We start from the raw sequence: 25,560 nt of genomic DNA, 5'->3' as shown, positions 1-25,560 counted from the left end.
GAGCCCAAAAACACAGCGTTATGAGCGAGGCGTTGAACCGGAACTACCGAGTCTGCGAGGAGATCGGACGGGGGCGATTCGGCGTCGTTTTCAAGTGCTATTCGCCGGAATCCGGTGAATCCTTCGCCGTCAAGTCCATCGACAAGCGCCTAATCGCCGACGACTCCGTCGACAGACAATGCCTCTTCAACGAGGCGAAGATCATGCAGCTGCTCTCCCCCAATCCCTACGTCCTCCGCATCTTCGACGTCTTCGAGGACGAGGATCACCTCCATCTCGTCATCGAGCTCTGCCGCTCCTCCGATCTCTTCGAGCGTCTCTCCGCTCGCCAGGTCTTCTCCGAGGCTGAAGCCCTTGCTGTTATGGTACACTCTGCTTTCCAGATCGTTGAATTTTTTTACGGTTTTCGTCGCGATCGGAGCTGCATTATGTATAGTTTCACACTCTTCGCTTTTCTGAATTACTGTATTCATCAAATGCGGAATAGTTTCTCGTAATTTTGATTTCTATTTGCGGAAATTTTGTTGATGTTTTGACTGAATTTCATCTGAAATCCTGAATTTATACGCTCTTCTGGTCCAAATTGCTGATTAGGTACCATTAATGGATGCGATTGCTCATTGTCACCGGCTCGGCGTAGCTCACAGGGACATCAAGCCGGACAACGTTCTGTTCAACGAGTGGGACGAGCTGAAGCTAGCCGACTTCGGCTCGGCTGAGTGCTTCCACGAGAGCGAGCTGATGAGCGGAGTGGTAGGGACGCCATACTACGTCGCGCCGGAGGTGTTAGCCGGCAGGGCCTACTCGGAGAAGGTGGACGTGTGGAGCGCCGGCGTCATTCTGTACATAATGCTGGCCGGAGTCCCGCCTTTTTACGGGGACTCAGCGGAGGAAATCTTCGAGGCCGTACTCAGAGCCAATCTCAGGTTTCCGGCGAGGTTTTTCAACTCTGTATCGCCGGCGGCTAAGGATCTGCTCCGGCGAATGCTCTGTAAAGACGTCTCTAGAAGATTCTCGGCTGAGCAAGTGCTGAGTAAGTACATCTACAATTTACATTTTACTTTGTCTCCGCATATTACTTCTTCTAGTACTTTCTAATATGTAGTATTGACCTTGAATTTTTGAATTATACAATCACCAATAAAACTCTTTTCAATCTGGAATTTAACACATGTAGAGTACATTACACTATTTTCCTTCTGGGAATTAGACAGATTGTGAGGTTGTGAGAGTGAAATAATCCAAAAATCTTCACATAATTAAGATACTTAGCCAACTTGGATATTAAAAATCTTCACATAATTAAGCTACTTGGCCAACTTGGGTATTGAATTCTTGAAGTGATGGCGATGTACAGGGCATCCATGGATGACAAGCAACGGAGACAGGGATGTGACTCTTCTAAACTAAACACTGTTACAAAACTATGTGAAAATTTACCGTGTTAATTGACACTGATGCCACATGTATATATACATGTGGCCGGGGTCGATTGACATTGGTGCTAAGAAGCTACCACAACATATATATATATAACAAATCTATGTATATAGCTACCCTAGTATTGTCCATATATGACCTACCCGCCGCTGTAGTAGCCAATGGCCGGTTTGTGTGTCCAGCCATGTGCAGGGAGCTTTCAAGAATGCATGGCAGAAGGGAAGAGAGCAGAGGTTATGAGTGTTTTTTGGAAGCTTTTGTTGAGTCACAGGCTGGGAGTGTAGTGCATTAATCACCCAATGCTTTAAATTATTGGGGATTTCAATGCAAATTTTCTTCTGTGTTGTGTCACTTTTGCTTTTTGTTTTGGTTTGGAATGAAATGTGAGACTGAGACGGATGTGTTTTGGCTTTCTGAGGCATATGTTAATGAAGTTTCCACTCAAATTTTGCAGCTCTCTTCCCCCGAACTCCTCTTTGGGTTTTCTTCAAAACACAAATTCCATATGAAATTGTAGAAAACAGTTGCTTTGCAGTTTTGGAATTAAGACTGGACTAGATTAGTCTCATCCCATTAAGCGTGAATATATTAAAGTATTCAATCAAATTAAGATTTAGATTACACATTATTGATTTTATGACAGAGGTGGTCTACACGGTTTGTCAACACAATTGGTTGAAAATAGAGTAAAAGGTGAAAAGGAACTTTGAAAACATAGGTTATGATTATTGCTTTGAGAATGAGGATTGTCCTCCTTAAAAACCCTTGTCTAAGGTATTTATACATTTCACATTACCAATTAAGTGTCCCTCAAGTTTTACTCTATACTGGATTTAGACCGACTACTTGAACTGAGTTTAATTACTTAGATCCAGATCAAATATTAAATCGTCTGTATTTAATTCATAAAACATTTATCTAGTAAGATTGAGGCAAATTATACTATGAACAACAGATAAATGTTCATATTTTATATACTGAAGATGGATGGTATAATGATTGTAGATTCCTACACTATTCCAAGAAGTATCCCAAAATTTGGTTTGTATATAAGGCCGAACTAGAGGCAATAAACAAAGGTGGTGTGGGCCTATCAAATATGCAAGTACCCAAACGTCTTAAATTCAACAATTGGTGTTACAAATTGGACTCAAACAAGTGCCATTTTGTCAAGGGGAGTAGCCCAAATTTAGTTGTATATTATCGAGAATCTCTCCTTTTCAATACACCAACTTAATATCTGGGAAAAAAAATCCAAAAACAAATCTCTCTTTTGCTTTCTCTCTTTTCCCTTTTAGTTTTTCCCCATTTATGTTTCTCCCCCACATTCAATTCATCCCCTAGAAAAGGATGCGAATTGGCAAATTTCAAAGAGAAAACTGCATTTGTGGTGACTGTTGAGTGTTGAGTAATAAATCTTATCTACAGAAGAGGTTAAAAAATGAAAAGAAGAAAACCACATGCATGAGAGCAAAAGAAAGAGACTACTATGGAATATAATGATCATTTACCTTTGAGAAAATGAAGTTAATTAGCTTTTCATTATAATAAATTTGTAATGTAGAAGTCTTTGCATGCACTTTTACAATAAGTCGTCCACTCTTAAATCAATCCATAAGTTTTGCCACAATTCATCAAACCCTCGCACTTAAACAACTGACCCAGAACCACAAATAAGATATAAACGGGCTAAGCAGCCCCTATAATGATCTATGCATTCTAAACATTACTACTTTCAAACATAACTTAACTAATTACTAATCTAAAGAAAGTTAATAGTTCTGTTTTCTTGAAAACAGTTCCGAGTAGATTAAACCGGAACGGTTCGAATTTCATGACCTCCCTGTATTCTCATCTCTATTTCAACCCCTCCTTCTTCTCCTTCATTCTCCCTCGACATCTCTTCCAGCGATTTCCCTTTGGATTCCGGCACCAGCAACGTAAACACCATTCCCAAGAAGTTAATGCAGCCCAGAACAATAAGAGAGTTTCGTACACCAATCCCGGGCGGGTATCCGGCGTCAGTCTTCGCCGGATCCCTGTTCTGCGCAGCATACAAAAACCCAAACGCTCCAACAATCGCTCCGGCCTTCCCCGCCGCCGCCGATATCCCGTGGCACGTAGACCGCAACCTCGCCGGGAAAATCTCCGCCGGAACGACGAAAGTCGTGGCGTTGGGACCGAAATTGGCGAAGAAGAACGTCAGGGAGTACATTATCACGAACCCTATCCTATTCTCTTTATGCGTCCAGTGATTATAAGGAATGGCTAAAGCGAACATGAACACCGTCATGAAGAAGAACCCCATTAATTGGATGGCGAATCGGCCGATTTTGTCGATTAGCGCCACCGTGAACCAGTACCCCGGGACAGTACTGCAAACCGCGATCAGCGTTTGGGCTCTGGCGATCCTGAAAACTTCTTCGATGGCGTTCATCGTCTCCGGATTGGGAATCCATCCGATTGCTCTGAATATATCTTTTTGGAAAAGTTGTTGGCTGTAAAAAGCAATGTCTAGCAAGAACCACGTGCTCGTTGTTCCTAGTAAATGGAGCCCGTGACGCCGGAGAAATTCCCGGGAAAATAACCCGAAATCGTTGCCGGATTCCTGCGAAATCTTGCCGGCTTTCTCTCCATCTGCTACGATTTCCACCTGCATAAATTAGTGCAACTTCAAGTAAGTTTATCAAGCTTTCTACACAGTAATCACTCGATTACAAATTTAATTTAAGGGACTTATTGTAATTCTTGTTTGGATTGACTGCATAGTGACTGTTTTTTTTTTAGTACTACTGTCTCTTACAATGTAGTATCTGTTTATAACTACTTTTTCAATCTAAGGAAGCACAGAACACTAAGAGTCCTCTGCTGAGTTTAACCTCGCTACTAAAAATAATATATATATATATATATATATATATATATATTAAAATTACCTGCAGAACTTTGGACATGTCGGAAGCGGCCTGTTTGGCGTTCTTGGCGACTAAGGCGGTGTAACGGGCGGTTTCCGGCATCTTCATCCGCCAGTAATACGTCAGCCCGGCGGGGAACGCGCCGAACATGAGAATTATCCGCCAGATGTAATCCGCCTCCGGAACAGTGGAAGCTAAACCATTTTCCTGATATGTCGGCGCCGGAAACGCCGCCTTGAACGCCGCCGAGACAACAATCGCCACCACACCGCCGGCAAGAATCCCAAACCCCTGCATCGCAAACACAGCCGCAATAAACGCTCCCCTCGTCTTCTTGTTCGCGTACTCCGACATTATCGTCGCCGACAACGGATAATCGCCGCCGATCCCAAATCCCAACCAGAACCGGAAAAAACAGAGAGTCGCCATTACTCCTTTCGAGCTATGCCCGAAAGAAAGCCCGGAAGCAATGGAGCAAATCACCTGAGAGAAAATATAACTAACTAAACTAAATCAATATAATAAAACATACAAATATTCCTAGAATCGTATACAGAGAAAATATAACTGATTAGACTAAATTAATATAATAAAGCATACAAATATTCCTGACTAGACTAAATCAATTTCTAAAGCATATAATTATTGTTATTCCTTAATATTACCATTAGCATAAGCGTTAAGCCGTAAACTTTTTTCCTCCCCATTTTATCCCCCAACCACCCGAAAAACAGCTGCCCGGCCAGCGTGCCGCAGAGGGCGACGCCGTTGACGGCGGCGGAAACGTTGGGCGGTAAACTGCCGGGTTTCGGGGCTCCATCGACGTGGTAGTAAATCCGGCCGAGCAATTTGGTGACCAGAGAAATGCAGAAAAGGTCGTATGCGTCGGTGAAGAAGCCCATTCCGGCAATCACGATTGCCGTGAAATGGTACCATTGTGTTCTCGCAACATCAAGTGCGTTCAGAACTCTCAGTTCATCTCCGGCCATGACTGCCACAAAAGGGTTTAAATATTAATGCTGAAACAAGAAAATATATACATGGATCTCCAACTCTCCAAGGACACAGGAATTGGTTGTTAAAATAGTTATAAACAGATACTACAGAGTCTATCAATAGTACTGAAAAAAACAAATGGTGAAAATAAATTTAAATATTTATTAAAAGAAAAAAAGAAACAGAAGCATGTGAAGCAAGACAAGTGGGGTTTAAACGACAACAATGGTACTTTTCATGAATAGAGAGGACTGTGGAAAAACCAAAAGCGAGATCAAGGAAGGTGTCCCCCCAGCTTTGATCCATTTCACAGAGAAACAAAACCGCATGTAACATCATGTCTTCTATGTTCAAATCCTATCTCAAAAATACATACACTCTCATCCATTCATACTTTATGGGTCATGTAACCCCACCGGAGTAGCATCTTAGGACGATCATTCTCTCTATACATAGTCATCCAGTTCGCACAAAAATTTACCTTATAATAAACATGTTCAAATCTTGAATAGCTCTAATGATTTTCACATATAAATCCTCTTTAAGTCTTATCCCCTTTTGGCAATCTTCTCAAAGGTCACTCCACCTTTAACTATATCTTCTACCCTCACCAAAACAAAGACAAATTGAACTATAAAATAGATTTGAAAATTCAAAATAAGAACATAGCATGATAATCAGTAAGTCAAAAATAAATCCGTTTGGACTGGACCAGTAGTACTGTCACGGGTGAGAATTTATTTCCGTTGGAAGGTAGTTTGCTTGCTTGCATATATCAACTTTAGGGAGATATCATGGCAGTAGAGAATTTATTTGCTATAGTTGGAACTTTTATTCTATTTGTCTCATCTGATTTCCATCATATTTACTATATGATGTTGAAATCAAAAAAAATTTCTTACTTTTTAACGTCAAAATTTAGTGTGTTCAATATAAAATTGTAATTTCATTTTGGAAAAAGGCCAAAGGCAATTAAACTAAAAATCAAAGTCCAATTGAGCAATGAATTGAATTTTAAAAAAAAAAAAGAGTTCAAATATGTCATTAAACCAGAAAGCAAAGTTCAAAAGTAATATGATTCTTTCATATAATCGATTGTTCAAAGTTCATGCAAATTAAATTTTGAGTGGCTAATGAGATTGTATGTCACCAGCAATCAATAATATAAATAAAGTATTTTCACATCATATGTCAACAACTCTTATTTAACTTGCATGAACTTGAAACAATCGATTATATTTGTTAAAAAAATTTTAATTGAACTATTTTTTAGTTCAGTGGCTGAATTGGACTTTAGTCTTTGGTTCAATACTCAATAGCCTATATGAACTCTTTTTTTTGTTCAGTGGCTTAACTGAATTTTGGTCTCTACTCTCTAGTTCAATAGTTTATTTAGCCATTTTTCTTTAATTTTTAGTAATATTAAATTAAATTAAACAATATTGAAAAATAATAGTAAATAACTTAAGTCAACTATACTTGTTTATTTGTTTATTGACATTCAAAGCAGTACATCATACAAACACTTCCAACTTATACAACACATTTTCTCAAAAACAATATTTAAACTTCCGGCGCCGTCCGGTGAGCAGACCCGCCACCCCCCGGCGCCGGAGCATCCTCCCGGTTCTCGCCGGACAACTCCTCAAGCGATTTCCCCTTGGGCTCCGGCACCAAGAAAGTACACAACAACCCCAGAGCATTAATACACCCCAAAACAATAAGAGAATTCTTTATCCCAATCCCCGGCGGGTACCCGGCGTCGGTCTTCGCCTTATCTTTGGGCTGCGCCGCGTACAAAAACCCGTACGCGCCGACGATCGCGCCGGCCTTCCCGGCCGCCGCGGATATCCCGTGGCAAGTCGACCTCAGCCTCGCCGGAAAGATCTCCGCCGGGACCACGAACGTGGTGGCGTTGGGCCCGAAATTGGCGAAGAAAAAGGTGAAAGAGTACATGACGACGAAGCCGATTTTGCTGTGATCTCTCCAGTAGTAATAGGGGAAGGCCAGGCCGAACATGAACGCCGTCATGAAGAAGAAGCCGATGAGTTGGATCCAAAATCGGCCCATCACGTCGATTAGGGCAACGGTGAACCAGTATCCCGGGACTGTGCTGAACAGGGCGATTAATGTCTGGGCTTTTGCCACCCGGAAAACTTCGTGAATTGCGTTCATTTCCTTCGCCGCCGGGATCCATCCGATTGAACTAAACACGTCTTTCTGGAAAAGATTTTGGCTGTAAAATGCAATATTAAAAAACAATTAACATAATATAATGAACATGAATTCTGTATATTATGCATGTTAAATATTTATGTATGAGCTATATTAAATTTTAAGAAAAATGGTCTTTTAGACTTTTAAACTTTACATAAACAATTAAGTCCATGAACTTTAAATATGTACAACTAAACACTTAAATTTGTCATTTTACTACATCTAAATAACCCATCACTGGTTATTTAGTTGGAATAACCAATCACAAGCATCTCTTCAATAATTTCGATGACCGGCTAATGGTCATCGGTTCTCTAGTACAGAACTAGAGAAGGCAACCAAACAATCGCCTTCTACAGTGGAGAAACAAGCGATCAACGTTATTCTTTTAATTAGGGCGATTTAGCAACAGCCAACTGTGGCCAACAATGGTAATTTTACCCGTAACCAATAGGTTATTTGCAAATCCGACTTATTTAAGTTATTTTGACAAGTTCAAGTGTTTAGTACATTTTAAAAGTTCAAAGGCAAATTATTACTATTTTGTGTAAAGTTCTATAACCTATATATTTAACTAATTTTTCTAAATTCAAATTTTAATTAGCAGTAGAATCAATCAATTTATGAATAAAAAAATATTTTTATAAATATAAATATGATGCTTGTAACCTGTAAAATGCGATATCCAGGAGAAACCACGTGAAAAAATATTTTTATAAATATAAATATGATGCTTGTAACCTGTAAAACGCGATATCCAGGAGAAACCACGTGGTGGTTGTACCGACCAAATGGAGGCCATGGCGGCGGGCAAATTCCATGGAGAATAATCCATAAGAGTTTGAAGAACTTTCTACTATCTTCTCAACCTTCTCCGCTTCCGCCTCCAACTCCACCATCAACACGCCGGCCATGTCCTGCGCCGCCTGCTTGGCGTTCTTCGCCACCAGCGCGGTGTACCGGGCGGTTTCCGGCATCTTCATGCGCCAGTAGTAGGTGAGCGCGGCGGGGAACGCGCCGAACATGAGGACTATCCGCCACACGTAGTCCGCCTGCGGGACGGTGGACGCGGCGGCGTTGACCTCGTACGGCGGCGCGTGGAACGCGTGGTCGAAACTAACGGACACGATTAACGCCACAATGCCGCTCACCAAGATCCCGAAGCCCTGCATGGCGAAAACCGCCGCAATAAACGCCCCTCGGGTCTTTTTATTCGCGTATTCCGACATGATCGTGGCGGAGAGAGGGTAGTCGCCGCCGATTCCGAATCCGAGCCAAAACCTAAAGAAACAAAGCGTCGCCATTACCCCTTTCGGAGTATTTCCGAACGAAAATCCCGACGCTAAAGAACAGACCACCATGAGGACGAGCGTTACGCCGTAGACTCTTTTCCGGCCCATCTTGTCGCCGAGCCACCCGAAGAAGAGCTGGCCGGCTAGGGTTCCGACGAGGGCCACGGCGGTGACGGAGGACGCCACGGCCGGTGGGAGCGTGCCGGGCTTGGGGGCGCCCGGTTTTGTGTAGTATATGCGGCCGAGAAGACGGGTGACCAGAGAAATGCTGAAAAGATCATAGGCGTCGGTGAAGAAGCCCATTCCGGCGATGATGATCGCCGTGAAATGGTAGAGTTGAGTTTTGGCGACATCAAGTGCGTTAAGCACTTGAAGTTGTTCTCCTGCCATCCTACTTTCTTGATACCTTGATCTCCCCCTGCATTTTATTCAATCCAATTAACATTCTATATATATATATGAATTGAAAATAATATACATATATACAAATTTAGCTCAGCTCGAGTTCAATTGAGCTCTAATTTGCATGGTTGTAGTAAACTTTAGGCCCTAGTTGCATATATATATATATATACATACATACATATAGATATATATAGAAAAATATTAGCAAGACCAAACTGACCGGGTTAACTCGACCGAAATGGAAGAATTAACTCAACCGAGTTAGGCGCTAGGCGGTCCAGTTGGCCGAAATAGGCACTAAGTTAACTTGACTGAAAGGGAGGAGTTAACTCAACCGAGTTAGGCGCTAGGCGGCCCAGTCGGTCGAAATAGGCACTAAGCCGGTGCTTAGGTGGCTGGTTGCCTAGTCAGGCGCCTTGGAGAGAAATTGCTACGGTTTAGGGGCGTCTAAACTGATTTTTGTAACAATGCTAATTTGTTAGATTCATGCACTCTCGGAGCTCAACCTCGACTGTACTCCACAACAATCGAATCAAGCATGAATAACTGGACACACTACCAGCTTGTAAGTTGTTGAAAGCAAGTATTAAAATATTTGAATCTGACTCGATTCATAATTACTTTAACTACTAGAGCTCAATCACAACTCCACAATAATCGAATGAAGTACAATCCAAATAACTTGACTGACTTACACTTCTACCTAAGGTTCACTTGGAAAGAGAAGAAGAGAGGAGAATGATATATGCACTACTAGAGCTCAAGCTCGACTCCACAATAATCGAATGAAGTTCAATAACTTGACTGATTTACACCTCTACGTACCTGTTGTGTGCAGTTCACCTGGAAAGAGAAGAAGAGAGGAGAAGGTTATATACTTATATGCATTGGAGTTGGAATGAGGAGGGAATTGAAGGTGAGTATATATAGGGCATAATGCAAGTTATTTGTCTCCGAAGACATGCATACAATTGCAGGAATCTTCTCCGGCATAATTCCGGCATATACCTCTATAGTGTTATTTAAACAACTTCAAGTTTTCACACAATCTTTTGCTCATCACCTCCTTCCCCAATGTCAACCCTTATTGTACGTACTTTCATGTACCAAAAATGTCAACTCTTTGCACCAACTAATTAACCATGTTTTTTAAATTCACATATATGTTGCCAAAGTTGGATAAATCATTAAGTTATTGTTGTGTACATCTTTTGTTAATTGTCATCAATTTTTTTTAGTATTATTGGCTCTCTTATAATCAGAGTTGCAAAAATCGGTTTAGGCGTCCGCTTAATTAGGTGCTAGGCACCCCTAGACCATGCTGATTTCCCTCCCAGGCAAATCGTGCCTAAGCGCCCGCCTAGTACCTAATTCAGTCGATTCGGCCGCCTAGACAACCGCCTAACTCGGCTAAGTTAACTTGTCCATTTCGATAGAGTTAACCAAGTTAATCCAGTCGGGTTGGCCTTGTTAATTTTGTCGACTCGGCTGCCTAGGCAACCGCCTAACTCGGCTAAGTTAACTCGTTCATTTTGGTCGAGTTAACCGAGTTAATCCGGTCGGCTCGGCCTTACTAATTTTTTTTATTATATATACGCCGCATAGGTGCCCGCCTAGGCGATCCTCTACCGCCTGACGCTTAGTCGCTTACTGCAATCATGGTTATAATGTAATATTGCCCCTATGCTTTTACTAGCTAGGATCAAACCTGTGATCTCTCATTTAGGAGTTATAGTTATGCCATTTGACCAAAAGGTTTTTGATATATTAAAGTTTAAATGTCCAACAAGTGGGACATGATTACATTAATTTAAGATTAGTTTAGAATAATGAAGTTGCAATGTTGCATCATACACGCCAAACTAGTGTCACACTACTCTTTATATTATTTGAAAGTCAGATAAGAGATTTATTAATCTTTATATTAAGGTTTAAATCAAATACTACATGCAAGATTTTTTTCCCCAAATTAGATTAAATTTATCACCTTCTGCCTGTTTTTGGTAAACTAGGGAGGGAGAGGGGGGAGGGTTGGGGGGGGGGGTGTTGGAATCCAACATTTTCTGACTTGTCAAGTTCTAAAAATATCTCCTATCCGGTCCATAATTATTTTATTTATTTGTGTATTGTATTAGTTGGAGCATGGGACCATGATAAAAACTTACTATTTTAGACTATTAAAAATCATGTGTTCTTTCAATTTTCTAACCACTTTAAAGATCTACAAAATTATTCGTTATTTACTGCAAGAAAAATCAAATTTACTAATAGAAAATTTTATAGGTAAATTTCTTAAAATTGTAAGTATTTAATTTTCTAACAGATTTCCATACGTATTTAAGTTGTAACTATTTAATCCATTATTAAATTTATTATAGCTATTGTTGTTTTCTTGTAGTGATTGATGAGGTAATACATCATACATACAGTTGACTTGGTCGTAAATAGATCAGGCCACGCTTGCATCGGACCCAAGCTTGAAGGTCGGGAAACTTGATCACTGAGACCAGTAAAGAGCGACAAGACAATCACTTATTCACTTCTATGTGTTGCTGCCATGGACGTAACCCCCTGCACCAACACATAGACTCTGTTTGGCAGAGCTTATTTAGTAGTTTATAGCTTATTTTAAGCTACTAATAAGCTATAAGCTCTATTTAGTAATGTTCTCAAAATAAGCTAGTAACTTAAAATAAGAGCTTATTTTGAAACGCTACTTGGAGTAGCTTTTCAAAATAAGCTAGTAGCTTTTTAACTTTTTTCCATCTTTATCCTTATTATTTTAAATAAATGACATCCTTTATCCCTCTTAATTAAAACTCTTTTTGACATTTTCTTTTCATTATGTTTGGTTGTAATTTCAGTTTAATATTTATGTTTGAACATTAATTTTTGTATGAACTAATCTTATGAATTATAAATATATTTTTTTACGTTATATATTTTCAAATATATGTTGTTACTTTATATTTTATTTAAATATATTGATTTCATTATTTTATATTTTAATATATAAACAAACCTATTTAAATTTAAAATTATTTAAATTGTATGAAGATGTCCTTTTTAGTCTTTTTACATTTATCAAAGTTAATTTTACCAAACACTTCTAAGCATAACAGCTCTTCAGATTTCAGCTTCGAACTTATAGCTTTTCAGTTTTCAACTACTTTTCAGCTTTCAGCTACCTTTTCAACTAAGTTTGTCAAACATAGCCATACATGTCGTGACCGAACTAAGCCATTAATATTCCTTTCTACATCAACAAAATACCTAAAATTTATCCATTTCTCTGACTATATAAATAGAGCCTACATCTAGCTTGAAGGGGGGGTCCAATTTACTACCATTAATACAATACACTTTACTTGACCACTTCATATGTCATAACTATATTCTTAATTACCCTAGTATATATGTTTGGTAGTTGGTACTTATTTACACCATTAGCAATTATAGATTAGCTCATTACCCATAAAAAATAGTAAAAAATATTGATCATTAACAAAGGTTGTTGAAAAGTTTAGATGGGTAGTTTGCAAAAAGTATGCATGAATTTTCAACCATTGTTAATAAAAAGAATGAACACTTTTAACCCACATAAAGGTAGTTTAGGTAGTTTATGTATGGGGTTAAAGCTTGACCACAAGCTTTTAAAATATTTAATTTTGCCACAGACTTTGTGGTCGAACGACATGATTGTGGCTTTCTTATATAAGAGGTTATCGGTTTGAACCCCAATCAGAGTATTGATTCTTTGTGCTTTAGTATGTTAAGAAAGTATATATAAACAGAGGTTACAGATTTGAACCCCAATTGTAGCTAAGTCAGTAGAAAATTTTTAAAATATTTAATTTTTAATAAATTATTATTATTATTATTATTATTATTATTATTATTATTAGGCATCAATATTATCAATATATATTGATGTAGCATTCCAATCACATTTAACTTGGAGGTACTTGCAATAACATGTCAAAATTGCACTTTTTTTTAAAGTTTATTGCATTTTTTCTAAGTTAATTGCACTTTCATGCATAATTCAATAACTTATTTGACATTTATCCGTAAAATAAATAAAGTGTAACTGAGGAAAGTGTAACTGAGGATAATATTTTACTCGGTAGTACATATGATTCGTGCAATCGTGCTAAGCAGTAATTAATTAATATCGTAAATAATTATTGCAATCTATAAAGTCAATGCTCTAAGGTCAATCTATGTAATTATTCTATATTTCTATCCATCTAATTTTACAGATTAGTTCAGATGATGATGTCGGACCAAATTATTAATAATATAATATTTAAAATATTATTTATTTAGTATTAAACAATAAATTTTACATTAAAAATCTTGTTATACCAAAAAATAAAACTAATTACTAAGAATTTTAAATAAAATAAAGAGAGAAATTTTATTAAACTATTATACACACATCTAAACGCCCAAAAAAATTTTGCAATTTTCATCTCTAAATTATTAATAATTGTTATTTTCGTCTTTTTTTTCTAGAGTTGCAACTAATTAATTAAAATGTCTTAGAGTGAAAAAGAATCTTAGTAAAATTGTAAAAAGTATTACCCAGTAATTATAAATGAAAACAACAATTATTAAAGAATTAGACACGAAAAGAGCCACTTAAATAAAAGTTTAAATTAAAAACAAAATCCAGTCAAAAGACATTTTGCATAAATCAATTATCAACTAACTAATTTACCAAACATCTTTTTACAATCAACCAATATTATCAACTAATCAAACTCACTAACCCAATCAACTAACAACTATTTGCCTATTTACCAAACACATTTATTATGTTATACCATATAATTTGTTAAAGATATTTATTAAAAATATTTATTTAAAAAAAAAAAAAAAAAAAAACTCCATCTAACTACAGAATTCATAATACTAAGTGTACCAAAAGGCATTGTTCTCATCAATATTGTCACCAATTATTAGAGAGTGACACAATTGCTAACCTTGTTCCACAGTAACAGATTACACCAAATAAGTTCTCTGATTTTTCAAGTTAAAAAGGGTCAGTGAAACCATTTTTACCACCACCACAACTGGCTAATATTTTTACAGACAAGTAAAAATAAAAAAAGGAAAAAGAAAAAGAAAAATTATTACAGCCTTCCTGATTTCACTCCAGGAGAGACAATTGCCATTGTCCATTTTGTCCCTTATGTTCACACTCCCCGTGATCCACTCGCGCTTCCGTTCACTATGTTCATCCTATTTTACCGAGAAGCGACTGCAAACAAAGAAACCGTGGTGTCAAGATAAAACACACAAAGCACAAAGGGGGCACGAGCTGAGGTTAGGGCATTTTGGTAAAAGGCAATGTAAAGAAAACGGTGAAAGGTAAAAGGCATGTGTTTTATAGCTGACTGAGTTATGGAGATGCGTTTTGGTAGCACAGTGCGATCAAGCGGGAGGGCTCGTTTTTGTCTACCTTTGGCTGTTGAAGATCGATGTGACGGGAATAATAGAAAAAGAAATGTGGACTTACCTCGGGCTGATTGTTGACCAAATAACAAACAATTATAGGTTAACAAACAAGACTACCTTTGCTTTCGATGCAGGGGTTCCTGGTTTAGCCGTTGTCGTGCTACCAAATCCAAACTTCGGCTTCTTCTCTGCAGGCTTTAATATTTGAAAAGAGCACATCAACGTCTCGTCAACGCTCATCATGGCACCAGCATTATCAAACTCCCCGCAATAATTAGGAGCTGAGAATATTGTTACGAGTTGTCTGTCCGCAAAAAACTCGTATCCATCTTCAACGACCTGCAGTAACGCACGAAGACCAATAAGATAGACGATTGAACTCTGTTAAGAGTCCCGCATTGATAAAATAAGAGAGAAAATATGGGTTTATAAGGCCATGAGTTAGACTAGCTAATTGGTTGGATTCAATCTTTTAGTGTGGTTTGGCCCATGTGCATTATAGACCAGTTGTGTAACCCTAGCCCAATCTTAAATTATAAACAAACACGTAACATGTGCAGACCTGATGAGCACGGCAAATAAGATCGAGATCTTGTTTCTCGAGAAACTCGGTCACTCTATCAGCACCGAAAGTGTAGGAGACGCCCCTATCATTCATCCCCCACCCTTTGACGTCCTTACTAGGATCAGACCACAATAGATCGCAAAGCAAACCAGTTTCCGGAACATCTGTAGGTCGTTGCAGGCTTCTTATCTGATCCAAATCATGCAAATCGGGAGAAAGTCCCCCGTGCATGCACAATATTTTTTCATCGACCAGAGCTGCCACGGGCAGGCAGTTGAAACAATCCGTGAATATTTTCCATAACCGAACATTGAACCTCCGTTTGCACTCATCATAAAATCCATATATACGATTAACAGAAGCGCATTCATGGTTGCCCCTCAGAAGGAAAAAGTTTTCAGGATACTTGATCTTATACGCAAGCAGAAGGCATATTGTTTCTAGACTTTGCTTCCCACGATCCACATAATCGCCCAAGAACAAGTAGTTAGATTTCGGAGGTAAACCGCCATATTCAAAGAGCCTGAGTAGATCAGAATACTGACCATGAATATCCCCTGCAAAAAATGAAAAGTTAAATTGTAAATAGAAATTCTCTGGTTGAGAAAAGAACCAATCATATTTCAAATTCGTTAAAAGTGATTCATAGGCTACAAAGAAGATAGAGCAACATGCAAACTTACTGATATAGTGGACATTTTAACAAGGACAAAGCAGCAAAGCCAAGTTTTTTCATCATGAAATGCGCTCCTAAAATGAAGTATCTACTTCAAAACGCTAATGGACAATATGAAGTGATACTATTATGTGCAATCAAAAAGGTAAAAGTGTATAGGAGGTGTTTATTCTTGTCACTTCTTTTACAAATAAGATACATAGAAAAGTCCCCAACCCTTTACACACAGCATGAATGAAATTATTTTTGCGAGAATGCATACTGCAAGAATTTTTAACAACGGAAGTGTCTGTTGAGATCCAAAATCACAACCAAGTATATGTTAATTGTTCTTAAAATCTCTTCTTAAAAGTATATGTTGATTGTTTAATAACAAGATGCCTCGTCCAACTGTCTAATTTATCATTGAACTATAGCTCCCTAACTTAGAAAGTCAACAATTTTCATAAACATTGCAAAATCAAGGCATTAAAGTAAATCTCAATCATATTAAGCATGAATGAAGCCTTCTTTTGACAATCACAATTAACTATTGTTAGACCATTTTTATGATTATTCATCAAGTACATGTTACTATGTTAATGTCTTCTAGCTCTTTTTTTTCTTTATAATGAAGCTAAATTTGACTATCAAACATAATTTCAGAACTTAATGCATTCTTAGGGAAGAGTTAGTCCATAATCATGTATAATATAAAGTATAAACAGCACAAATAGTTTCAATAATTTTACATATGTTGCTCTCTACTCAACCATAGCTCAAAGCATCGCCTACCCAGTCAAGCTTAGCATCAATTGATACTAACAATAATAAGAGAAATTGATATTTAAAAAAAAGAAGTAAAAAACTGTTTTCAATTGAAGCATCAGACTAAACAAAGACACAAACAGAAGAGAACAGAAACAGCAGCATCAAGCAAAATCCAGCTCCAAAGATTCAATTTTGAATTAAAACCCACATCAGAAAGCTAATTTCCTAAGCAACCCACGAATTTCCAAAGGAAAGGAGAAACAAAAAGGGGGAAATTGAAGAATCTGTACCGCAGATCTTGATGGGTGCCTCAAGTTCAAGAAGATTAGGCTGGTGCAAGAAAATCTCCTTGGACTGCATACACAGCTGCCTGATCTCCGACTCAGAAAGCTGCACTTGCTTCCCGGGTCTCCCCCTAACCTCCAACAACCTCTTGATTATATCATCCAGAGCCACAGAATCCATAAAATCCCTCCTGTATCTGCGTATGTTTCGAGATTTTGAGCTGGTGGGTATGGGGGTATAGATCAAGATTGAGGAAAGGGAATAACAGCACGCGGATGAAAGAGGGAATAAAGTGGAGTGGAGCGGCGGATTAGCATCTCAGGGAGTGAAAGACTTTAACTTTTTTTCAAGGGCGTTTAGATGGAAAGCTTTGGGGTTGTGAAAATGGCTTTTTTTTGGGTGATTGATGAAAACATTCGAGTCTATCGGTCCTGAGGGCAGCAGCGGCTGAGCTGAAAAATAAGAGAGAGAGAGAGAGAGAGAGGTTAAAGACTCAGGGAGGGAGTGGAGTCAACACTGTGTTGTCGTCTTTCCTTTTGCCTTTACTTTCTATTGGATGAAATTTTGCTTTGAATCCTCAAAGTTTTAACCTAATCAGGATGTTGCCCCTATTATTTTTCTAATGTCAATTGATCATCTAGTCTAGTTGTAAAAATATCAAGTGTTACACACACACACACACATAAAAGTGGCTATTTTTTAAAAAGGTTTTCATATTGATATAAAATATAGCGAGATAAGATCAGTATTGTAGAATGCGCTAGGTACTCATTCGACGCATAGAATATAAAGAAAACAATATTTATTTATAGCTTTATACTTAATAGGAATTAATAGCCACAACTCAATTCTCAAATCTGCTAGTCTAAAACTCATAAACTCAATACAGAGGTCAAAACCCTAAACAAAAAAGTAGAAAAGAAAACTTGACTATCTGGTTTATGAGTGAGGACGAGAAGCTAAAGGTGACGACTTGACATCAATATACTGAGTTGAATTGGGTAAAGGGCAAGAAACTGAAACTCTGATGGCTGATCGACAACAAGTGAATAGGCGATGACATCTTGACTTTCTTGATGGTGATCAATTGATTGGGGGAACATGTGCGTTGAGCGAACCGATGGCGAGCGGCGATAGTCAGCTGACAGTTCAACGTTGATAATTGATTGGTTGGGGCAATGCTTGGATTTTGGGTGTAAATTTGATACTCTAAATTTGATTGCAATTTGTTGTTCTTCCCTTATTTGCACCGATTTTCGTCTTTATTTAGGGTTTAACTTTGTTTTCTCAAAATTATGGTATTTTTGGAGAAATAAATCAATTAAAAAATTACACAACTTACTTGACCAACTTGAGCTCCTAGTCCAACTAGTCAGTCGGCCGTCTAAAGACTAAGTAATGAGAAAGTCCCTTCAACCTATAGGCAAAGCCCCTATGCTAATTTTTACAACACTAGGTGAAATTCAAATGTAAATTTACTTTTTGTAAAGGGATTATTATTTCAATTTATTACACTTCTAATCAATTGAACAAAATAAAAATTTCGTGTTCAATGGATCTACCAAACAAGTGATGTTGCAGCATATTGGGTAGTGGTATGCACTCCAATGGTGCTTTTCTAGCAGCTACAAATGGTAAACTTTCGTGTTGCAGTGATCCGTATCTTGAAGCAATGGCATGTAGGAAGGTCCTTTCGTGGTTGAAGAATCGTGGCATTTTGGAGGTAGTGGTAGATTCTAATTGTCTTAACTTGTGCAGTGCTCTTTCTTCTTGTCAATTAGATTATTCTTATGTGCGTATTGGGATTAGTGAATGTACCACATTGGCTTCTGCATCTACTTATTGTGTATTTAAATTTATCCGTCGATCATGGAATACGATGGTAGATTGTCTTGCAGTGAAAGATATTTCTCAAGATATTCCCTTATACTAGAATGAGTATTCGCCGGAGTTCATTGTAAACTGCTTTCCACTTGATGTTTAATGAAGCTCTTGGGGTTACATCAAGTTGTGTTAAAAAAATAATAAAAAAATTTATCAAATACAATATAATTCACGAAAAACTTTTAATGTGAACATTTATCTATTTTGAAAACATCTCTTTCCAAAAAAAAAAAAACTCTCAAAAGCTCATAAAACATTTCAAAATCATTTTCTTAACAATGAATACTTATATATAATTAAAGAAAATATTTTATAAACACATATTTATATTATTTAGAGATGTACATTTTTCTCGTGTTTCTTATATTATCCCACATATCTCTATTTTGTGTTTCTCATATATCAATTTTCATTAACGAATAGCACATTAATTTTTTTTAAAATAATAAAGAACCGTGGCTCAATTAATCTTTATAACAAAATATAAGGGCTCAATAAAATATTAACTTCCAAATTACGAGTCAGAAAATTGGGAATTAAAATTAAAATTAAAATCGCGTGACCTAATCCCAGAGGGATTTGGTTTAGTTTTCACCTCTCTAAAGCCTATATATTCTCCATGTTAAATTCGGCAGGGGAGATGTTGACATAGCAGTTTCCAAATTCACAAAGAAGACTCAGAAAAGATTCTTTGGCGACCGGAGATTCAGAACAGAACAGGAAGATTCAGACAGTGATGGCACGCAACAGTGGGAATTACAGAAACCCATGCCTGACAATGCATCAGCCCTGGGCTTCTCTGCTTGTTCATGGCATAAAGCGCATTGAAGGAAGATCTTGGCCTGCTCCCATTAGAGGTTAGCTATTTTATTTCTCTCCCTCTCTCTCTGTTATCAATTTCCCCCTTTTCCCTTTTCTCATGAATCGTGTTATTCCCATGCGTGGGGTCAGTTGAATTGGGGTTCTGCTGTTGTCTCCAAGCCAAAAATCGTGTCTTTTTAATGGTTTAGTTAATTATGCACTAAATTCTTTAACATCGTTTTCTGGGTGCTGTTGATGTAGCAATTTTGAGCCTGTGTTTGTATTCTCTTTTGGGGGAAATTTTAGTGGTTGGTAAAGGAGTGGTGTAGTAGCACTAACTAAGAAGAGAAAGAAGATTTTGGATTTTTTCAGTGAGGAGGGAAACAACAGCCCCGAACCCGCCTTGTAACCCTAGCCAGCAAAGGAGCAAAAGTAGGTAAACGAGTCTAAGTTGGCTCAATTCAAGAAGGGCAATGGCCGTTCTGGTTGAGAGTTGATCTTGTAGCCTTGTGGTTATTAAGTCAGCAATTTGACCAACTTGGCTGGATTGTCCCCAGAATTTGGATTTATTTGGGTGTGAGGTGCTGCTGGATTCTAAATTCAGCTTGAATGTGATTATAGTGGAATGTTGAGTAATGGCTGTAGTGCTTGGTATAGTAGAATGGTGGTGGAAAGTTTTGGCTTTTTGTTGTTTTTGGTTAAGTTCCATTAGTTAATGATAGCTGTCACTACTATGGTGTATGGAATGTGCAGTTTTAATTGATGTTGCTTGATGAGACTTTAAAATATCTCTAGACACACTGTAGAGTGTAGAGTTCTGCTTCCTATACTGAATTTCAACTTTGCCAGTGGGTAGAACCATATTAGTACTGACTAGAATTTCGACCATTATGCTAGCTACTAGTTTTAACTGTGTTGTTGGGCGGTAGAAACTATAAAGTGTCTTCTTTAACTGAACAGGCACTTAAAGTTTTACGTGAATGACCATATGAAAATGCAAGCACTAGAGGTAATGGATTACGATGAGGATGTGAGATTAGTTTCTTTTTCAATTAGGTGAATATCCCAGTGAATCCAGTTCAATGCTATTTTCATTGTTTGTAGTTCTTTTTTGAACCTATTCTTGCTTTGGAACTGTAATTCCTGACTTGGATTAGAACATTTGGCTCTGTTTTATGTGCTTCGTACATCTTTCTTGAACCTATCCGTGGGAATTATAGTTCCTGACCAAATTAGACCATTCAGATATGATGTTCAAAGGATGATCTAACTTTAATATGCCATAGTTCAGATAAGTGCTTGTTAACAAATTATGTAGCTTCAACTTCTATTTTTCTTCTTTACTTGTCAAAGCAATGGATAATTCATATTTTTTCTTGGCTTTCTAGATTTAATTCCTTATGTTATTTTTTTTTTAAATTTATGAAGGACGACTTTGGATTCATGCTGCCAGTAAGGTACCAGAACCAGAGACTATCAGAGCAATGGAGGAGTTTTACCGGGAGATATATGCAGTTAATGGCATAACAGATCTCAAGTTTCCGGAGCATTATCCCGTCTCAAGGCTTCTAGGTACCAAATTCTTTAGTTTATTTCAGTAATTCTTAACTCGTGTGTCTATAATTACAAGGGCTTTGGTGCTATATTGTGCCTATAGTTTGTATTAGTGATCCCTAATCTTGGTAAAACTTACCAAAATGTAATACGTCTGTTCGAGCATTGAGATGATATTTCATCACCTTTATCCCTAAACTTTGGTACTAGGGGCTAATTAACGAGCCTGGATCACAGGTATATGTAAACCCGTAGTTTAAAATGTCTGCATATGTCGTGGAAGAATTGATTAGGTGATATTTGTTACTTGGATTTGGATCCAATTTTCTTCGATCGTATGTTCCTTTAATGGTTTGAGTAGGGTTGCTTTAGAGCTTGTCGAATAATTTGCGTGAGATGTTTATATGCAGTTATATGATACTTTCGATTATCCTTGTGCAGGTTGTGTTGAAGTGGTTGGGTGTGTCAGATGTGAAGAGCTAGTATGCTGGGACGAGATTCCCGAAGGAGTAAAACCCTCGTTCTCTCTAATATTCATCTATTTTATTACATAATGAACGGGATGGTGTAATCTGTCTGGTATATATTGTATTCACATACGGTTTTTGTCTACAGGTGAGACTGGAAGGACAAACCGACTTTTGCTGGCTTTGTGAGAAGCCACAGAAACTCATCGTTCCATTTGAGATGCGAGGATACCAAGGAGTTTACAACTTGGAAAGGAAGGTATATATCGCCGTTTTTTTTTTATTTCTGATTCCTAACAATTTTTACCCTCGAATTCTTGAATTCCCTCTCTGTGTCCTCTAACCGGTTATTACATTTCGAATTCGTGAAGGTGTACGAGGCTGCAGTTAGAGGTCTCACTCCGGTTACATCTCCACTTCCCGTGAAATTTCCCCTTCCCGATTCACGGAACCCTTTCTCTTTGAAACCGGGATCGCTTGCATCTTCCGCCAACAACCCCAGTTCGTCCGAAACAAACAGGTCTGAGAGTCTCGCTACAGCAATAGCTGGGGCCCGTGCAGCTGCCACGCAGTTCTCGAAGAGTAACACCTTCCAGCCCGTCAACGAGGGCTACCCGATTTCCTCCAGGACGAGGAACGCATCCAAGGAGCCTCAGTCGCAAAGCAAATTTGCTGCAAGCCACAGCAGAGGAAGGTTTGATAACTAAATGGTGAAGTTAGGGTTTCAGATGAAGACATGAATTGTGTTTTAAACTTTTTTTTTTACCATCTTTAGTGAGATGTACAGTGTAAGATTGTTGATCTGTTAGGTGAAGTTGTGTAGTAATGCTTAGTTCCTTATACTTGTGTGCTATATTTACCTTGGTGAGGAGTAAAATGATTCTGTATTCAGTTTATCTTGCTAGTAAAGCTCCTAATAACACCAAATTACATGTGATTTTAGGTGGCCGTTGTGTGTATGTATGTGTGTGTGTGTATATATATATATATATTTTAAAAAGAGTTTGGCCCGCGGGCCTTAGTGGGCCAGGCCCGTTAGGCACACTCTTTATCTGGTCCTTTTTTTTTTTTTTTTTTTTTTTTAAAGCCCTAACCCGTCCCACCGCGGGATGGGTGCGGATTTTGATCCACTTTGAGAGTATTAGGATGGACTAAGATAACTTGAATGATTATGCATGTGATGCAAGTGAACATGTACAAAAATCGGTGAGAGTATTGCACGGCTCAAAGAGTACTCATATTTATGTTATGCAAGTGAACATGTACAGAAAAGTTAAGTCTGAATTAACTTACCTCCATCACTAGAGATCGAAGTCATATGAGACGAAAACTCTACTTAGTGATTAAACTTTTTATTGACATGCTGTGTGGTACGAACTATCTTGGAAGCCTACTTAGAGATCTTTTGCAATGAGTGAAGTTTCTTGGTTGCTACAACGTAAACTGGACTAATGCAAGTAAGTGCTGCAATCATTCCAAGATCTTTAGTGCAATTGGGATGTGTGGAAAAGTGGGAGAAAGCTAGCTAGGGAATTCAATAGTGTGGAGAATTTTTATTTTCTTGATGGTGGGCAAAGAAAATATGGAAAAGCCGTGTTAGAACTTACATATCTATTACTTTCTCTATACATATATCGTGTAAAAGACAATTTATTTTATAGACCAAAGTCAACGTAGCATTATAAACCCTGAATTGAAATGACAAAGTATAGAATTCACACTAAAGATATAGAATTACATATTTCATAACACAAGATGGTACAACATAATTTGTGTTCATAGATATCGAATTTCACAATACAATAACACACAAAAATTCATAACATAAAACACAACAGGTATACATAAAATTTATACTTTTAAGTTACAAAATTACGTAACACAAGACACAAAAAGATGATCAGATAAAATGGGACGGAAGGAGTATATTTTTAGACTTGTATCGTCGAGAAAAAAGGATTGAACTCAAATTAGTCAATGTGAATGGTACAGTGGTAGAAAGACTAAAGATTGTCTTAGTGTGCACCCAAAAAGGTGACCAAATACACTTAACCACTTTTTGGATTTAACCAGCCACGTCATTTTTTGGTTGATAATTGCATCCAGGTGAATGCACCCTTTCTTGCTTTAACTATAACGATGGTGACCCCTTCAACAAATAAATTAAACATATAACTATCCACTTAATTTTCTAAAAAAAAAATGACATTTCTACTCCTTCAAATATAAACGTAAATCGAATTTAGTTCTTCAGTTATTGATGTCTCTACTCCTTGTTTATTTTCAGATTCACACTAATGTAAAATTTTTTACCTTTTTAAAGTGGATAAATCCACTAAAATTAGGGTGAAGGAATTATGTAACAATCAATTCATAGAGGAACTGAATGCATGGAACCAGGACAATATAACCGTCTGAGCGTTGAAAGACCCAAACGAGTTGTTAGGAGAGGTCATTAGGCCTCGTGGAGTTGTGGGTACCCCATAAAATAAAAAGTAAAAACAACAATAACTAAGACATTAAATTCATTATACGCTTATCAGTACTAAACACCACCTGAGAAGAAAAATGAGCATGATCGTCGTTGTAAAAACATATTTTAGACATTTGTCTCAATCACACTACATCATCACAAGACAAATATAGAGCCACTCCAAGTTCATTGTATTTGCCTTCACTTCCAAATAAAACCCTACCATAAAATTAAACATCCTAAAATTTACTTACTCCCTACAAAATATGACATTTTTTTTCTCTATATACCATCACATCATAATAGGAATATAGGATGGAGAATAAGGAATCACTCCAAGTTCATTGAATTTATGTTTAATATAATCCAAAATGACAGTCTCTCTCTCTCTCTCAGTTAATTAATTAATTTAGGTAGCTAATTAATAAAGGACACCTAGTGATTAAGAATGTAATTAGGCAATTCTGCTCATACACCAAGTGGGATTATAATTTAATTATTAAGAATTACATATAGATAAACTGCAAACAATTATTTAATTCAAGAGGGCCCATATAGACATGAAGTGCATTTAGATCATGCAAGATCTATGTCACATAATTAATTAGTTAATTAGCATTTTGGCTTTACTATACCTAATGTTGATTAACATTAGTAATAGATTACAATAATTCTACTGTTCAAGATTCTGTTATTATGCTTTGATAAGATTGAGCCAACATTGGAACATTGCATCCTAGCAAAGCAATTCGAGACCCCACCCCACCCCCCTCTCACCCCCACCCCCAAGAAAAAACAAGAAAAAAAAAAACAAAAAACAAAAAGATTCCTTGATTTGAAATTAATGTTTATCATCCAAAACCCATGCTAAATGTGCAAGGTGGATCATATGGAAAATGCATGCTCTTAAAAAAATCCCTAAAATTAATTGGTTACTTTTAGTACGAGGTATGTCATTTTAACTTGACTATCATTGTCAATGCTGAATAAGTGGCTTCTCGAAATATTATATTATTTTCTTTACTTTAAAGCTTTAAGTTCACAAATTTTAAATATATAATACCCAATCTACCTGAAATGATTGATATTATTTCTAATGATTATTGATTTGATAAAAGTATAATCTTTTAAGACAGTCACTACATACAAAAATAAAACACGTTCTGTCTGAAGTTATGATAACAACAACCAACCATGTCTCTCACATTATTCATGTGTGTACACATGTATTATGTTTCCCATACAAAAGACATGCAAATGAGTACACCATCTTCTATCTTTTCTTTACCAAGGAAGCAAAAACAAACGATAACTATATAAATTTAGGTCTCAAAACACTAATAAGATCAGCATTCAAGAACTGTTAGACCTGAGATC

General features: G+C 37.4%; 5 protein-coding genes across 5 annotated transcripts; 2 read left to right on the top strand and 3 right to left on the bottom strand.

The window, feature by feature from the left end:
* On the top strand, positions 1-1,893 carry LOC116002590 (phosphoenolpyruvate carboxylase kinase 1-like). Its single transcript, XM_031242756.1, has 3 exons — positions 1-365; positions 595-1,033; positions 1,358-1,893. The coding sequence occupies exons 1-3, from the start codon at positions 21-23 to the stop codon at positions 1,408-1,410; spliced, it is 837 nt and encodes a 278-aa protein (XP_031098616.1). The 5' UTR covers positions 1-20; the 3' UTR covers positions 1,411-1,893.
* A 1,059-nt stretch (positions 1,894-2,952) lies between these two features.
* Positions 2,953-5,344, bottom strand: LOC116002552 (inorganic phosphate transporter 1-4-like). The gene is made up of 3 exons (XM_031242722.1): positions 5,021-5,344; positions 4,377-4,838; positions 2,953-4,093 (listed from the first exon to the last, which is right to left on the bottom strand). Exons 1-3 carry the CDS (start codon positions 5,342-5,344, stop codon positions 3,251-3,253), a joined length of 1,629 nt encoding a protein of 542 aa, XP_031098582.1. The 3' UTR covers positions 2,953-3,250.
* Positions 5,345-6,896: 1,552 nt separating this feature from the next.
* Positions 6,897-10,252, bottom strand: LOC116001005 (probable inorganic phosphate transporter 1-3). Its single transcript, XM_031240901.1, has 3 exons — positions 10,091-10,252; positions 8,310-9,278; positions 6,897-7,587 (listed from the first exon to the last, which is right to left on the bottom strand). Exons 2-3 carry the CDS (start codon positions 9,248-9,250, stop codon positions 6,915-6,917), a joined length of 1,614 nt encoding a protein of 537 aa, XP_031096761.1. The 5' UTR covers positions 9,251-9,278; positions 10,091-10,252; the 3' UTR covers positions 6,897-6,914.
* Positions 10,253-14,183: 3,931 nt separating this feature from the next.
* Positions 14,184-17,517, bottom strand: LOC116002362 (serine/threonine-protein phosphatase PP1-like). Its single transcript, XM_031242475.1, has 4 exons — positions 17,010-17,517; positions 15,291-15,850; positions 14,846-15,067; positions 14,184-14,531 (listed from the first exon to the last, which is right to left on the bottom strand). The coding sequence occupies exons 1-4, from the start codon at positions 17,182-17,184 to the stop codon at positions 14,508-14,510; spliced, it is 981 nt and encodes a 326-aa protein (XP_031098335.1). The 5' UTR covers positions 17,185-17,517; the 3' UTR covers positions 14,184-14,507.
* A 1,969-nt stretch (positions 17,518-19,486) lies between these two features.
* On the top strand, positions 19,487-22,647 carry LOC116000813 (activating signal cointegrator 1). Its single transcript, XM_031240649.1, has 5 exons — positions 19,487-19,745; positions 21,118-21,261; positions 21,685-21,752; positions 21,859-21,969; positions 22,082-22,647. The coding sequence occupies exons 1-5, from the start codon at positions 19,625-19,627 to the stop codon at positions 22,415-22,417; spliced, it is 780 nt and encodes a 259-aa protein (XP_031096509.1). The 5' UTR covers positions 19,487-19,624; the 3' UTR covers positions 22,418-22,647.
* The last annotated feature ends 2,913 nt before the right edge of the window (positions 22,648-25,560 follow it).

The sequence above is a fragment of the Ipomoea triloba genome, chromosome 13 (genome assembly GCF_003576645.1).
Source record: "Ipomoea triloba cultivar NCNSP0323 chromosome 13, ASM357664v1".
Lineage (NCBI taxonomy): Eukaryota > Viridiplantae > Streptophyta > Magnoliopsida > Solanales > Convolvulaceae > Ipomoea > Ipomoea triloba.
This window is presented reverse-complemented; position numbering and strand designations above follow the sequence as displayed.